The 16,093-nt window shown below is 55.3% G+C and overlaps 1 protein-coding gene across 1 annotated transcript in view; it reads right to left on the bottom strand.

The window, feature by feature from the left end:
• SHANK2 (SH3 and multiple ankyrin repeat domains 2) overlaps positions 1–10,871 on the bottom strand; it is a 464,476-nt gene extending 453,605 nt beyond the window's left edge. Inside the window, exon 1 of the mRNA XM_024133268.1 lies at positions 10,665–10,871. Within this exon, the coding sequence (XP_023989036.1) occupies positions 10,665–10,871 (207 nt within the window). The remainder of the gene's footprint in view (positions 1–10,664) is intronic.
• Between the last annotated feature and the right edge of the window lie 5,222 nt (positions 10,872–16,093).

Consider the following 16,093-nt stretch of genomic DNA (forward strand, 5'->3'; position numbering starts at 1 on the left):
CTGCAACTAGAGAAAGCCCGCGTGCAGCAACAAAGACCCAACGCAGCCAAAAATAAAGAAAAAATTTAGATTCTTTTCCCATATAGGTCACTACAGAGTATTGGGTAGAGTTCCCTGTGCTACAAAGTAGGTCCTTGTTGATTATCTAGTTTATATATAGTAGTGTGTATATGTTAACCCCCATCTCCCAACTTATCCCTCCACCCCCTTTCCCCTTGGTAACCATAAGTTTATTTTCTACATCTGTGACTCTATTTCTGTTTTGTAAATAAGTTTGTGCACTTGATCTTATTCTAAGAACAGTAAGACTCCTGGACGGGGCGGGGTCTACAACAAAGAGGCAACCGGGTTTGCATTAACAACTGCTTTCAGCACTGTGTGGAAAACTTCTGAGAGGAAAGAGGGGTCTGCAGCTCCCTTGGTCCAGGAGGAAGATGGCAGATACAGGGCTGGGGTGGGGAGAGGGTGACACGGTGCAAAGGGATTCAGAAGGTCAAAGGGCAGGACCCGGGAGTGGATTGGTGGGGGGGTGACAGAATGCTCGGGATAACCCCTGGGTTCTGGCTCAGACAACAGAATCCGAGGAGGTTCACAGCCCCAAGTGGGAACAACCCAACTGGCCATCAACTGGGGAATGGATTCAGCCACACGACGGGCTACTACCCGGCGACAAAAAGGAAAGAACGGACAGATGCCACGACGTGGATGAACCTCACTCCCGTGACGCTGGGTGAAAGAAGGCCACACGTCGTGTGACCTGTTCACGTGGGTGGTCCAGAAGAGGGGGCTCCGTGGAGACAGAACATGGTTAGTGGTTGTTGGGGCTAGAAGGGGGGACGAGGAGGAACTGCAAACAGGCACAAGGTGGTGATGGGAAGAGTCCAGACCGAGGTGGCCGGGCAACTCAGCAGACGTACTGAAAACCACTGGACGGGGCCCTTAGAATGCGTGAGCTTCACGGCTTGTAAATCACACCTCAGTAGAGCTGGGTGTTTTAATGTAACCACTGGCCAAGAGAGGGAAACCAGCGGGGGCCAGCTGTGGGGTCGCAGGGAAGAAGCAAAGGGTCCTGGCATCTGCTCCGGACCGTGTGAGTCGAGGGGCCTCTGAGCTTTCAGAGGAGACGTCGAGGAAGAAACGAGGCCCAGGCCCCGGACGGGAGGTCGAGCTGGAGCGGCGGCCGTGGATATGGGACGGCGCTGGGCAGACGTGGCCGCAGGACCTCCCGCCAGCCGGAGGGTCAGGGAGGCCTTGCCGAGCTTGGTTGCTGTGAGACAGGAGTAGAGGCGGAAGGATATGATGCAGCAGGGGAGGGACCCCAGGAGAAGGAATCCTGTCTGAATGTGAGACAAACCCAGGCAGGAGGGAGCCCGGGAGGGCCAGGCTGCAGGGGCCAGGCTCGGCCAACCTGCGCTTCCTCGGCCCGAGCCTCCCAATATGCGTTCACCCCGTGCCTGGATGTCCAGAGAACGCGGCAGAGGGTGCACCCAACCCACCACACTCCCTCTGCAAGGACGCGTCCTTGGCAAGTCAACGACAAACCTTCTGGGAGTGGAATTCAGAGGCTGCAATTAACTCCCGGAAGGAGACTCTCACCTCCCGAGGGGCCCAGAGTGATGCACTGAACCCCTGCCCAGTCGTGTGCTCCGACGGAGCTTCTCAAGGCGACGAGCCACTCCTGCACAGGCCTTCCAGAACCTTCTCTCACGATGCATGCCCACCTCCCGGGCTTTGCAGAAGGAGAGGCCAGCCGTCGGGGCTGGATTCTCAGCTACTGTAGGAGGAGATGGGCTCAAAAACAGACAGGACAGGCACAGTCCTCCTCATATCCAAAAACCAGGGAAGCCTCAGATTTAAAAAGCAAATACGACGGCTGTCTGCGGCAACAGGATAAAGGAGGATTTAAAAACCTGGAGGATGGGCTTCCCTGGTGGCACAGTGGTTGAGAGTCCGCCTGCCGATGCAGGGGACGCGGGTTCGTGCCCCGGTCCGGGAGGATCCCACGTGCCGCGGAGCGGCTGGGCCCGTGAGCCGTGGCCGCTGAGCCTGCGCGTCCGGAGCCTGTGCTCCGCAACGGGAGAGGCCACGGCAGTGAGAGGCCCGCGTACCGCAAAAAAACCCAAAAAACAAAAAAAAAGCCTGGAGGAGGAGGAGGTGAACCCTCTGTGCTCTTGGGGTTCTGTTTTGATTCTCAGTGATGAGCAGGAGGACCAAGGCCGCTTGGCTGGAGCAGCCCCGACGGCCCGACCGGAGGCCAGCGATGGGTCCGGGGGCACTTCGGCCACAGCTGATGTGGGGGTCAGGGCGGGGGAGGCAGGCAAGGCGGGGATGCAGTGGGGAGGAAGGGTGCGGCGGGGGTCGGGGAGGCTACGGGCTGCCGCTCTCGGGGAGACATTCGCGGGCGAGAGGAATGGGTGGACAGAAACAAAGTGTGGCTGAGGGGTCAGGAGAGCAGCTGAGATGCTCTTTCCTAAGTGAAATTAACTCGAAGACACAGTTATCTAATACACGGAAGCACTGATTAAAGCAAGAAGGCATCTTCCAGAAGCCTCTGCCAGGAGGGCCAGGCTCCTGCACCTCCGTTAACTGGCTCAGACGGGTCGTGGGGACAGACACGTGGACCGACAGCTGCCCCGCAGCCACTCGGTGCCAACCCCTGGGCGGAGGTGGGTGGGTGGGGTCCCGAAAGCTCGTCACTGTCCCCTGCTGCTTTCCTCTGCGCCGTCCTTGTGATGTGACATTCAGGGAGGCTTGGAAAGGGAACTGTGAAGGTCCTGGCGCCAGCTCTGTCCCCACCTCCCCGTTTGCTGTGCCCCCAACGAGCAATATAGTTTCTATTGATTTTGGCTTGTGCCTCTGGCTTAAGAGGCCAAGTTCACCGACGGGTGCCAGAGCTCAAGCCCACCGTAAGCTCCTTGCGCATCTGCGATGCCCCAGCAAAGCAGAAGGAATGGCCGCCTGCCACACTCCAGAGCCCACCCCACCTGTCATCCCCGCGTGGCCCGCGCACCCACCCACCCACCCAGGACTCCGCCCATCGGCGCGAGCGGTAGCCCCCGGGGAGCTTTCCTGGAAGGAGGGTCCGCACTGCCAGAGACTCTCCAGCCAAGGCTCAGCGCTCCAGTCCCACTGAGATGCAGAAACAGCAATCACTCAGAAGGAGAAGCAGGTCCAGACCCCACCTGGGCAGGTGAGGCGGAGCAGGACCCTACGGCCCTTCCCCCCACCCCCCATGTCCTCCGCCTGCCTTTGGTCTGTGAAAAACACGTTAGCCAAACAATAGGTTTAATCAGAGAGGTGAGAAAACGCAGAAACAAAGGAAAACAGTCAAACGAGGCCAAATAATAATAGTTTAGTCATTAAGCAAAGTCAGGGACATTTAGTTCCTCCTCAAGGGCTAGAGATCATATTCTGAGCCATATCCTGTGAGCTGTGTTATAGATACTGAAACCCCTACCAGGTGGAAGCAGTTAACTACATGACGACCAGACCGTAGCCGTGACATGAGCTGCCACAATTCCGAGAAATGGCCTCAAGGAAATGGGAACAGACCCATCCTGGAAGTGAAGACGAGCTGTCCTTGAAACAATCAAGTTCACGCTGATCAGACCACCGCACGACCAATTTCAAGGTGACGTCAGAGCTGACTGTGCTGTTTCTTGCTCCGTCTATAAAAGCTCTTGCCCACCGATTGTCAGGGGTGGGGAGCTGGCCTGTGGACATCTGCCCCGTCCCACCCAGGTTGCCAGCCTCCGAAACAAAGCAAACTTTCCTTTCCACCAACCTTGCCCCTTTATTGGCTTTAGAGCAGCGAGCGGCTGGACCCCACTTTCGGTTACAGAGGGAACCTCTTCCTCCTGCTGCAGAAGAGGAACCGCCACGTGAGCTTCTGGAGAAGCCGTGAGCGGGCACTGGGCTGATGAACCCGCTCGGCAGCTCCGCGAATCCTCTGCGCCGGAGTCCAGGCCCGTCTCGAGCCCCCAGCTCCAGGACTCACCTCGGCAAGGGCCTTCAGGCGGGAAGAACGGCCACTCTGTCCTGACCGCTCATACCCGCGGAACTGCCAGTCTCAGGCTCCAGGGCCTTTGTTTGTGTTGGACAAAGTGAAGAGAAGAGAGGTGGTCCTCAGAAGGTTCTGGAAACAATTATGCTCCTGGGAGTAGAGACCAAACCCCTGGGAGGATCTTCCTTTCGGGAAGAATTTTGGTAATTCTGGGGCCTGAAGAAGAGGTGTTTCTCCATCAGCAACTCCCGACAGGTCCCCAAAGCCTGTGGCCTGAGGACAGAGTACCTTCTGGGCCACTCGCCGTCAGCTGGCCTGTGACAACCTTCCCTGACGTCCCACACCCTGGCCTGGCCGCCCTCGGAGCCTCCCAGCAGCCAGGCTGGCAGACGGCCTCTCTCCCTGTTGTGATGAGAAGTGCCCCCTGGGGAGGACTGTCCAGATAGACAGCCTGTGAGCAGGGACAGCCGTCAAGGTCACAGACATTTATGAGCCCAGCCTGCGAGGCTCTCACTTCACACCTGCAGGGGGGCCGGGCCCCGGCCTCAGAGACCTTCAGTACCGGCCCCGGGCACAAGGGCAACCCATCTGGGGCGACGGGTGGGACACATCATCCCCCCTTCCTCCACCTTCCCATTTGCATCTTAGGTCTGGGGTCTGAAATCTGAGGGGAGTGCTTCTCCAGTCCCCCGAACCCCTCCAGCATCGATAAACAGTAACAGAATTCAGGGGCTCAAAGGGTTAAACCCTGCAGCATGAGGACAGGTCCATGTCGGGGTGGCGGGGGTCACCCAGGTCCCCACCAGGCAGGGTCTTTGGATGAGCAGTGCAGCACCCAGGGCCTGAGAAGAGGTGAAGCCAGGTCCAACCCAGTGACCCCAAATAATGAAAGCCACCCCCAAAAGCACCCAGAGTGGAAAATGGGCACAAATAAGGCCATAAACATCCTTCTCGTACACCCCAGAGAAACTGAGTCCTCCAGGGGAAAACTCCCAAACTTCCTTCCCGGAAGTGGTACTGGCAGGGGGACAAAAATCCGGGCATTTTGCATCAATATACTCAAACCTGGACAGACATGAATACGGGGCCCTTCTCTCTTCCCTCCTCTGACTGGGCAAGGGTTGGGGAGACAAAAGGAGACACACCCCCCCCGGAAGGGCGGCTTGCTAACTGGGGGTGCTCCGAGGGCTGGGGGTGTCCAGGCACAAGACTCAAACCTGGACAGACATGAATACGGGGCCCTTCTCTCTTCCCTCCTCTGACTGGGCAAGGGTTGGGGAGACAAAAGGAGACACACCCCCCCGGAAGGGCGGCTTGCTAACTGGGGGTGCTCCGAGGGCTGGGGGTGTCCAGGCACAAGAACGGGACAGCTCCCTGCACCAGAAAAATCTCAGAAGAAAGAGCCTGGACCTCCCAAAAAGACTCAACACTCCCCACCCCTGGGCCTTTGTGTCTAAAAGAGCCAAGAGACAGACCCCCAAGTCTGACTCACTCTCGTGACCGCAACAAAGAAGAGCAAGTCGCTGAAAAACCACAGGAACAGGTCGGGAGAAACAGTAAAGAAATAACAGAGACGTTACGGGGAAAGAAACGGCGAAAAGGAAGAAGGACGGCGTGCAAAAATCAGACACCTGGTTCATCTGTTCTGGATGAAAATACACCCCGATCAGGAAGAAGAAAGGTCTCAGTACTTCATGCTACGGAGGAAAATAATAAGCCGTGAAACCAACTCTACAAACCAATAACTCAAAAGAATAATCTTCAAATCCAGCGAGCACAGGGCTATGAAAACAAATGGAAAGGCAAAATAGCAAGACGGTGATAAATCAGAAGGCACAGAACAGAATGGATGCACCTGAAAATACCGTAAAGAAAGAACAAACAGGGAAAATGCCAGGTGATCACAGCAATTAGAGAAAAGATGACAGAACCAGAGAAGGAAAAGCCCATATAAGAGCAACTGTGTCCCCACTACGGAGAACAGCATGGAGGTTCCTGAAAAAGCTAAAAACAGAGCTACCATAGGATCCTACAATCCCACTCCTGGGCATCTACCCTGAGAACACCATAATTCAAAAAGATACATGCACCCCAATGTTCACTGCAGCACTATTTACAATAGTCACGACATGGAAGCAACCTAAGTGTCCACCGACAGATGAATGGATAAAGAAGATTTGGTATATACACACACACACACACACAGGAATACTACTCAGCCATCAAAGAGAACGAAATAATGTCATTTGCAGCAACATGGATGGACCTAGAGATGATCATACTAAGCGAAGTAAGTCAGACAGAGAAAGACAAATACCATACGATATCATTTATATGCGGAATAAAAAAAGATACAAACGAACTTATATACAAAACAGAAATAGACTCACAGACATAGAAAACAAACATGGTTACCAAAGGGGAAAGGGGGGGGAGGGATAAATTAGGAGTTTGGAATTAACAGGTACATATCACTATATATAAAATAAACAACAAGAACCTACTGTATAGCACAGGGAACTATACTCCATATCTCGTAATAACCTAGAATGGAAAATAATTTGAAAAAGAATAGATATATATGTGTATGTATAACTGAATCACTTTGCTGCATACGTGACACTAACACAGCACTGTAAATCAACTATACTTCAATTTCAAAAAAGAGCAATTTTGTCTCCGAAACAGAGAACGCTTCCCCCAGAGGGGAGGAGAAAAAAGGAAAAATCTGTGAAGCAGAGGACACCAGCATCTGCAGATCAGAAGCTTTTCCAGGAAACACAGAATGGCCAGCACCAAACACTTCCTGGTCTAGTAACTAAAACTGATTCTTCAGGAATCCAGTAAAGAAAAACATCAAGTTCCCGACAAGGTGCGTCCAAAGCAAGTTCAGGGCAAGCGGACCATGGAGCAACATCCCTGCAGATCTGGGGCAACGTGGGGCAGGAACTGACTCAAAGATCACACAGGAAAACCACACGCAGGCCGACAATTTCAAGCACGACGTTGATTCTTGTTATTTGCAGATTCCGGATCTGGGAATTTGCCTACTTGCTGAAATTTACTGGGAACCTCAAATCGATTCTTGTGGCACCTCTGTGACCACGTACAGACACGGCACAGACACGCCCGTTCCCAGCTGAGTTTGAACAGAGGACCTGCTGCCTTCTGTGTCAGCTGTGATCTTGTAAACAAGTGTTCTTATCCTAGTCTATTCAGTGCTCCGTTTTTGCATTTCTGTGCTTTCCATTGCGGATTTTGCTGTTTAAAACGGTCCCTGGGCACGATGCTGAAGTGGGGTCTGGTGTCCATGGGCGAAAAGGCTGTGACGTGCCTTGGGGAGAAATCACGTGTCAGCTGAGCTGCGTCCAGGTGTGAGTTACAGGCTGCCGGCCGTGAGCTCCGTGTTATAATAATGAGTCAACTCTATGCATTAAGTAACATTCTTCACACACAGAAACGCACCTACAACAAGGCTGCGTACTGATCCGTGGATGAAGATGCAACCAGAGGCTCGCGGGATCCTCACCTGTGTGTCACCTGCGGGCGATGGCCCAGGACTCCCTGGATCAAGGTGAGTTCAAAGAGCATTCCGACCGCCAGTGATGAGACCAGTGGGCCATTCACCGAGGAAGCACTGCCCCCAGGACCTCTTCCTGAAAAAACCCTGGACAGTCAACTCCATCCACTTAAGAGGTGGAATGAAATAAAGAGCTGGGACGAGAAGGCCACCGTCTACCCAGCAATGAGCAGTGACCCTGGAAGAGGGCCTGAGAGATGCCGGGGCTCTGAGGGCTGCAGCAGGATGCGCGTTATGTGGGGTGGACGGTGACCACGTGCTCTACACCAACAAGAATCGGGGGGTGGGGAGGAGAGGCCGCGCGCGCACACGTGTGTGTGTGCGCGTGCGTGTGTGTGGGGGTGCGTGCGTGTGCACGTGCAAACAGCTGCTTGTTCTCCACACACTGTGACCTTTTCCTTCCCAGGTTCAGAGCTAAACTACATTCCTCAGCCTCCTCTGTGGTCAGGAGCGTGCAGTCAGGTGCCTGGGGTCAGGAGCAGCCTGCGGAGGACGTGAGGGAAGGTGGGAGGAGAGATGTGGTCCATGAGTTATCTTTCTTCCCTGCCTCATCCTCTGAGCAGATACAGGAGGCCCGGGGGAGGACTCCAGAGGGCAGGGCATGTCCCCACTACCCGGCTGGAGGAGCCTGAGTCCCTGAACGGCTGCATGGATCAGAATTGCCACCGCCACCTCTTCATTCCTGCCAATCCCCAGTAGACCGAGAAATAAAGCACCTATGGGTCAAATGCCTGAGATATGGAGGTCTGTTTATCACAGCTACCAGCTTAATCCACCCCAGACAATACAAGGAGCGAACACTAAGTTCCTTACAGCAGTAAAAAAGGAGGCAAAAAGCTGTAATCAAAAATGACAACAAATAAAGACTTCAGCCTTCCAGTGTTTTGTAATTGTTTCTTTTAAGTTTATAGATTCATTTGGAAACAGTCTCCCTTATGGCAAAAAAAAAAACCCAAAAAAACTAAAGTTCAGCATTTCCTTCACTGACTTTTTCTCCTTTTATAGTCAAATGAAATCATCATAATGATGTTGATTTATAAACAGCGTGTGTACTTTGAGCCTTACCCACGTATCTCTATCCGTACACGGCCACCCATTACCTGTAACCCTTTGGAGAGACACGTCTGAAACGTTCATTAGATGTTATTGACAATGACTTCTGGCCCTGGCATCTGTGCTTTTCCATGTGACGAAGTTTTTGTAATAATCTTGTTCACTTTTATAACAGGTGTTAAATGACATGGAAGAAAGAAGAGCTGGGACTTCCCTGGCGGTCCAGTGGTTGGGACCTTCCAATGCGGGGGGATGCGGGTTCGATCCCTGGTCAGGGAGCTAGGATCCCACATGCCTCGGGGCCAAAAAACCAAAACATAGAACACGAGCAATATTGTAACAAATTCAATGAAGACTTTAAAAAAAAATGGTCCACATCAAAAAAAAATAAAAATAAAAATCTTTAAAAAAAAAAGGAAGAGCTGAACGACAGGACAGCCACATTGCTGGATTCATTCTGGGGTTCAAGTCGCCCTGAGCTCTCCCTAGAAGGTAGGGCCCTCTGACCTCGCTCTTAGATGACCGGTGTCAGCAGCACAGCACCCTCGGCCCACGTCGGGCCCCTCCCCAGAGAGCAGGGCTGGGGGAGACCACAAGCAGAGGTCTCCTGGGAGAGCAGAGACCCAGCTCCCCCGCGAGGCACCAAAGCTACTCATTAGACCCCCGGGGCACCAGGAGATGAGGTCCCGGGTCAGAGGCCACGTGGTGCACCTGCACCAAATGGCCAGGTGGTGGCGCAGTGAGCCCCCACCCCCCACCCCCAGTCCCTCTGATCCCAGCGCGGCCCCTTCCCCATCAGGGCCTTCAAGTGCAAAGGCTGGAGGTGGCACACCCGACCCCCCTTCCAGAGTGCCCCAGAGGCTGTCTACATCCGAGAGACAAGAATTCCCAGCCAGAGGGGCTTCCCTGGTGGCGCAGTGGTTGAGAGTCTGCCTGCCAATGCAGGGGACACGGGTTCGAGACCCGGTCTGGGAAGATCCCACATGCCACGGGGCAACTGGGCCCGTGAGCCACAACTGCTGAGCCTGCCCGTCTGGAGCCTGGGCTCCGCAACAAGAGAGGCCGCGACAGTGAGGGGCCCGCGCACCGCGATGAAGAGTGGCCCCACCCTCGCCGCAACTAGAGAGAGCCCCCTCGCAGAAACGAAGACCCAACACGGCAAAAAATAAATAAATTAATTAATTAATTTAAAAAATAAAAAATAAAAGAATTCCCGGCCAGAGGCACCCACTCAGCCTGACTGTGGGTCTGCGATCTGCCGGCCTCCAGAAAGCCCCTCCTGGGTTCCCCGACCCATCCCAGCCTCCCCGTTGGCCTAGACGCCACTAGCCAGACCCCGGACAGTGTCCTCGGGGGGTTCCAGCCCAGCCCAGTCCAATGGGTCCCCCACCACACTGTACCCCACTGCCAGGTGCCCCGCCTCCAGGCCTCAGCGTGCACTCCTGTCACCTGCCATGCCCACGCCAGAGGGAAACCCTCCTCCACCTTCCGAGGCCCCGCTGAAATGGAACCACGGCCGGGAAGACGCCTCTCCTGCCCCCCCAGGCACCTCACGCACGTTCACCCCAGAGCGACGGTCTTCCTCGTGGGCGATGCTGCAAACGGCATCGGGCCTGGGCCTCAGGGGACAGCCAGGAGGTGGCCGCCAGGCAGTGCGGGGAAGGGCACACCGGACACAGCTTGCACCCCAGGAAGGGGGGGCACAGCGTGGCCGCAGGAGAGGCAGGGCCCCCCCGAGGCTGGCAGCCGCTTGCTAAGGCGCCCACCGTGCGCGTGGCCGCTGCGAGGCTGGCCTCTGCGCCCCCGAGGCTTGGCCTCCGTCCCTGCGCGCGGCAGGTGCAGCTGGCAGTGCACAGAGAGGACGGAGGGGGCGGTGGTCAGGACACCAGGAGGGGCCAGGCGGGCGGGGAGCTCGGCGGGGAGGGGCCAGGAGCCCGACGCGAGGGCCACAGGGACCGGCCGGGCAGAGGGGAGCAGAGGCGTCCGGAGGTCAGGTCACGCCTGGCGCTGACCCGGGCGCGGGCTCACCGTCTGCTGCAGGTCCTCGATGACAATACGCAGCACCACCGTGTCGCCCCGGCTCTCCTCCGTCCCGGCGCCGCCCGGCCTCTCCGCCGTGGCCCGGATGGTGTCGTAGATGGTCTCTTCCTTGGAGCTGTCCGAGTCCGAGTCCTCCGAAGAGTCGGAGAAGCTCTGGGCCATCTCGTCCTCGCTGGACGTCGGGCTGCGCGGCATGGCTGTTCGTGTCTACAAGGAGGGGGAGAAGGAAAACAGACTTTGGGGAGACTGAAGAAAGAACCCGGGGGGCGTCCGAGCGAGGCAGGCTCCCACGCCTGCGGGCGTGATCGGAGTGACCCGCGTCCGGCGCTCGGGCCAGGGGACCGCCAGGACCCAGGGGGGACCCCGGGAGCTCTGTCGGCCCCGGTGCTTGGAAACCCAGCATTTAAAAGGAGCCCTCACTCGCTGTGGCCGTGACCACAGCTTACGGGGATTAACCACAGGGGCCGTGGGGCAGTCTGAAACGTTCCGAGGTGAGAGAAAAGGCTCCCTTTGTTTTTCTTGGAGGACAGAGCAGCAGGAAAGGAAGAGATGCAGGTTTCAGGTCAGAAGGGTACTGAGCTCCTGCTATAATGACCCCCTCTGCTTCAAACACAGCAAGGATAGGTATCGTGTAAAAAGAGACCCAGCGCGCAGGGCCGGGCTCAGAAGTGAGGTCATCTCCAGGCCCAAGAGTGCAGCAGAACCCAGAGTCGTGGGCAGGCTGACGGGGGAGGCTCGGGGGTCCCCAAGAGCCCGTGGAGGCTGGGAGGGCAGCTTCCTTACCATCGAGCGCAGTGAAAGTTCAAAGTTCCCCATCAAGGACCCAGGTCAGGAGGCCGACAGTCCCCTTGGACCACGGCTGTTAGCAGGACAGAACCGGGGAGCAGGCAGCCCACCGGGACACCCCCAGCTCTATGCGCAGGGCTCCAGAAAGGTTCGGATAAAAGCCAGTGCGACCCGGGGGTGCTGGTGGGGAACGGACGTGCCGAACCAGCAGCGGCACTTCTGCGTGACTCCGTAAAGGAGGTCAAAGGTCAAGGTCACGTGCACAGGAAAGATGTCCAAGACTGTTCCCTGCAAAACCAGGGTGTCCTGGGCGACCCGGCTCACAGGCTCTCTTCTCCCCACGGACTGCACAGCTGTGAGCAGGCTTGAACCCCAGCTACTCACGCAGGACCCCAGATGTCATCCTGAGAAAGGAAATCGGTCTGGAGGACCATTCAGACATGGTGTCCCTGTTCACAAAGGCTGGAAAGATGCAGACTTGTCTACGGACTCTGGGTGTGATGTGAGTGACGGGCCAGAGGCACCGACGGGAAACACAAAGTCCTCAAGTCGGGAGGGCCAGGAAGGGGTTCACAGGGCCCGTGACGCCGCTTGTGACGTTCGGTGCCAGCCAACGGGACAGAATGCCAAACTTCGACAAACCTGGGGGCACAGATGTCTGCTACGTTATTCTCTGTGCTTTCCTTTCACTGTGTTGGAAATATTTCACAGCAGCAGGAGGGGATGTGGGGCGGGGGAGGAAGGAGGGAGAAAAGCAGGAGGCGGGGGGAGGGGGAGGAACATGGTCACCTGCCCGTCTGCCTCAGGTGCTGGGGTGCATGGCCCCTGCACGGTTTCACTTTGGAGGGAGCCTCAGAAAAGTCCCAGGCAGGACAAAGCTCGGCCACTGCCAACTTGGTGTCCAGCTTGGGAAGGCTGACGCCCACCATTTACTTCCAGAGCTCGTTGAAGGACAGCGAACCCCCCGGGAAGTGTTTCTCTGCTCGTCCACCAGGTCCCTGGACATTTGCAGCAACTGACCAGACACACAAAGCCCAGCAAAGTGCAGGAGCCACTTTAGAAACGCACCCTCACCCAGGGAAAGGCAAGACCATGACTAGGTCAGGGGCTCCCTTACAGCCAAGAGGATCTGGACCATCCTTGGGCAAGGGGCCAGGATAGTGTGGCCCACGGATGCTGTTCTGTTCGGCCTGCAGAGGGTTTAGAATGTGTCCTAACCCAGAGGTGTCACATGAAAACACAGATTTCTGGCTCATCGTGACCATCGGGAGAATCTGGCGCTGCTGGGGGCGGCCACACAGCAGTCGGGGCAGGAGCAAAGCTGCGGCGACCTCCCTGGCCAGCCTGCGCTCCACCCCAGGTCCTCCCGGAACCAACAGGCTCCACGCTGCCAGATCTCCCTCCTGCCCGGCTCTCTGCATGGCCCACGGGCCATGAGCACCTGACAACTGATCCACCCAACCCCCGAGGCTGGCCTTCTCCTCTGTCTTCTGCCTTCAGACCACCCGTGAGGGGTCCCCAGCTAAACATCTCAAACAGCAGATCGTCCAAATCACCCAGGAAGATTTGACGTCTTAAATTAAAATTTCCAAAATTCACCCCAGTGTCACTCTGAATTAAAATTTCAGGGCACTTGGGGATTCCTGTATTCACTGCCAAATGCCTTTGCCATTTCAGCTTAATGTTTTCCCAACCATACAAGTGCAAAATGTGGTGAGGGCGGAGAGGGCTGTGGCCAAGTGCAGGGTCTGGATACTCCCGGTTCTACCTTAGGAAGGTCCCAGACAGCCTGGCTGCAACTTCTACTAACACGTTCACTCCTGCATTCGCTCATTCACCATTTATACAGGAAAAAAATAAGGGCCTGGCATAATTACATGCTACATATACACTATATAATATATAATAGTTATAATTATAACACAGAAATAATTGTATATTATTATATTACAGATAATTATATGTATGTAATTACCATAATCTATTATAACGTAATATAAATGTAAATTATGTATTATACAGTTGGGTATACAGAATTATTTCCAACTAGGTTTCCAGGTTTCTATGAAGCATATCCTCTAAAACAGGGGTTCTTCATCCTGGCTGCACAGGGAAGTTACCTGGGATCTTTAAAAAAAAAAAAAAAAACAAAACAGTGGTGCCAGAAGGTCTGATTCAATTGGTCTGGGTGAGGCCCCAATATCAACATTATCTTTAGACGCCCCCCAGCTGAATGCAGTGAGTCAGAGCTCCAGGTCGCCTGGAGCCGAGTCCGTGCCTGTAACTGTGAAGCACTAGGCATCCGCACAGAGAGACACAGAGGGATGAGGGCAGCCTTCTCCTGGGGGGTGAGGGGCCATGTCAGTGGTGGATGGGACGGGCGCGGTGTCGGGTCTGGTCACTCCGGGGTTCGGTGGCTTCTTTCTGTCCTGATGGGTGGAAGTTAGTGCAGAGTAGCTCCTGCCCCAGTAAGAACTGCTTCTTCCCCTCCTGACCCCGTGTCTGTGCTGCTTCCGAACCCAGCAGGGACCAGCAGAAAACTGGCAGAGAGATAATGGGACGGGACATCACACCACAGGTGGGGATCCGTACCAAATGAGGAGGGACCACGGTCAGGTCGGTGGGAAGCCAGGCACGGGCAGGGCAGGAACGTCTGCTGGTGGGGGAGGGTTAGGGCTGGACTTGGGGTGAGGGTGAGGGTCTCTGGGGCAGCATTCCCATGCAGGATGAGCTGGGACCCCGGAAAGCTCATCGTCTTCAGGCAGTGCGGGCCTCGGTGCCAGCTTTCCAGAATCGGGCACGTGGAGAGCCCGGTCAGAGCAGCCACAGCCCCCGCCCATCCCTGCCAGGCCCCGGTGTGCCTCCCTCAAGTGCAGTCCAGGTCCCGCTTCCAGAAACAGCTACCATGGCTTGAAATTTTTTTTAAATACTTGTGCCCCGATCATTCACTTCCTCCATGTCCGTTTTCTCTAAAGCCCTCGGGCGTGCTTTCCGCCCCATCCTCTTGCTAATGCAGCATTTCCATCCATCCTCACTGTCCCTCCGTCACCTGGGGCACAGGGGACACTCGCTGAACCCTGGGCAGGAGTGGGGGGCAGCAGGCCTCGGGGAGGTGCCAAGTTCTGGCGGAAGCTCAGAGCTCAGCCACGAGCTGCTGAGTCTGCAGGCGTCAGCCGCCTTTAAACTCCGGCCACTGCTGCCGGGCAGGACTTGGAACAGCCCACGTTTCCAGATCCGCAGGTGGTTCTGAGACAGGTCAGATGAGAGGCCAAAGCTTGGAATGTACAGATGTTGGAAATTCGCTGCTTTTCCAGGGTGACGTTGCAGCTGCAGGCCCCATGCTGGTGACCCCTCGTGGACACGCAGGCCTAGACAGTGAAGTGTGCCTGACCCCAGGGTCTTCTTTCCAGAAAAGCGAAAGCGGTGATGGTGGTGGTCTGAGGATGTTTGGGCCAGGCTACAATCAAATCGACTCTGGGAACAGAACTGACAACACCAAGGGGAAGGGGTCCTGCGTCCCCAGCTTCCCCACCGGCCACAGACGTCATTTGGCCACGAGGACCCCACCGTGGCCCTCACCTCGGCTTAGGGGTGACTGTCACACAGGGACGTGTCTGCCACCAACACCCACTGGACAGGTCTGAAAGGGAAAAGGCAGCACCAGCATCTGCTTCCTTCCGGGATGTCCTAGGAGTTCAGGCCAAAAGCCCCAGCAGGAAGGTCTTGACCTTAATAACGGGCTTGGGTAACGTGATCACCTGATCCATGGGAAAAGCAAACACCTGGAAAAACACTTAATTATTAACTGTGGATGGGGATCGCAGGTGACACAGAGGGCACCGGGGGACATTTACATTTTGCATAAACTACGGATACGCTTTATCCTAAGTACTTCCCAAATAGCGCATGGGGCATACTCACACTAAAACGTCATCCACCTGAAATTCACACAGAACTGGGCATCCTGCATCTCATCTGGCAATGGCGTGGGAGATGGAGGGGCTTCTCTAACCCCATCATCATGAGGGGGCGGGCGAGGTTCCGAGGAGAGGAACCGAAAGACCAAAACTCAGCCTGGATACCAGCTCCCACAGGAAAAGTCAGCGCCAGGACACGGGAGGGAAGGTTACTGACCACCCACGGGCAGGCGTTTCTAGTATAACTAACCTCTCGGGGAAAATACCAAGCTCTACAAACACAAGTCGATAAAGTTCAACGTCTCTTAGAATGTGTTTGTTTCGTTGGCCCTGCTGGGTACCTATTAATAAGGGAAAAAGAACATAACGGTGGTAAAAGCAATTTTAACAAAGACTCCATGTTCTGCTGCCGAAGTATTCCGGGAAAGCACGCAATCGTTCCGAGAAAACATAAAATCTTAAACTGTCTCATGAGTCCCCTAACACCTGTGAGGAACAGGCAGCTAGGTTTTCCTCTTGGCTCCTTCCAGACACAGAGAAAATATGAAACCTGACCTGGCACAGAAGACAGTTTGGTTTTGGTAGTAAAAACAAACCAAAAAAACCCATGGCCGAGGCTGACTTTATCAAGGTCAAAGTTGCAAGGATCATCTATATGAAGATCACCTTAAAAATGGAGAGGGTCCGTCAGCTCTGGTTTATTTCGTGTGTGTG

This window comes from Physeter macrocephalus, chromosome 18 (genome assembly GCF_002837175.3).
Source record: "Physeter macrocephalus isolate SW-GA chromosome 18, ASM283717v5, whole genome shotgun sequence".
Taxonomy (NCBI): domain Eukaryota; kingdom Metazoa; phylum Chordata; class Mammalia; order Artiodactyla; family Physeteridae; genus Physeter; species Physeter macrocephalus.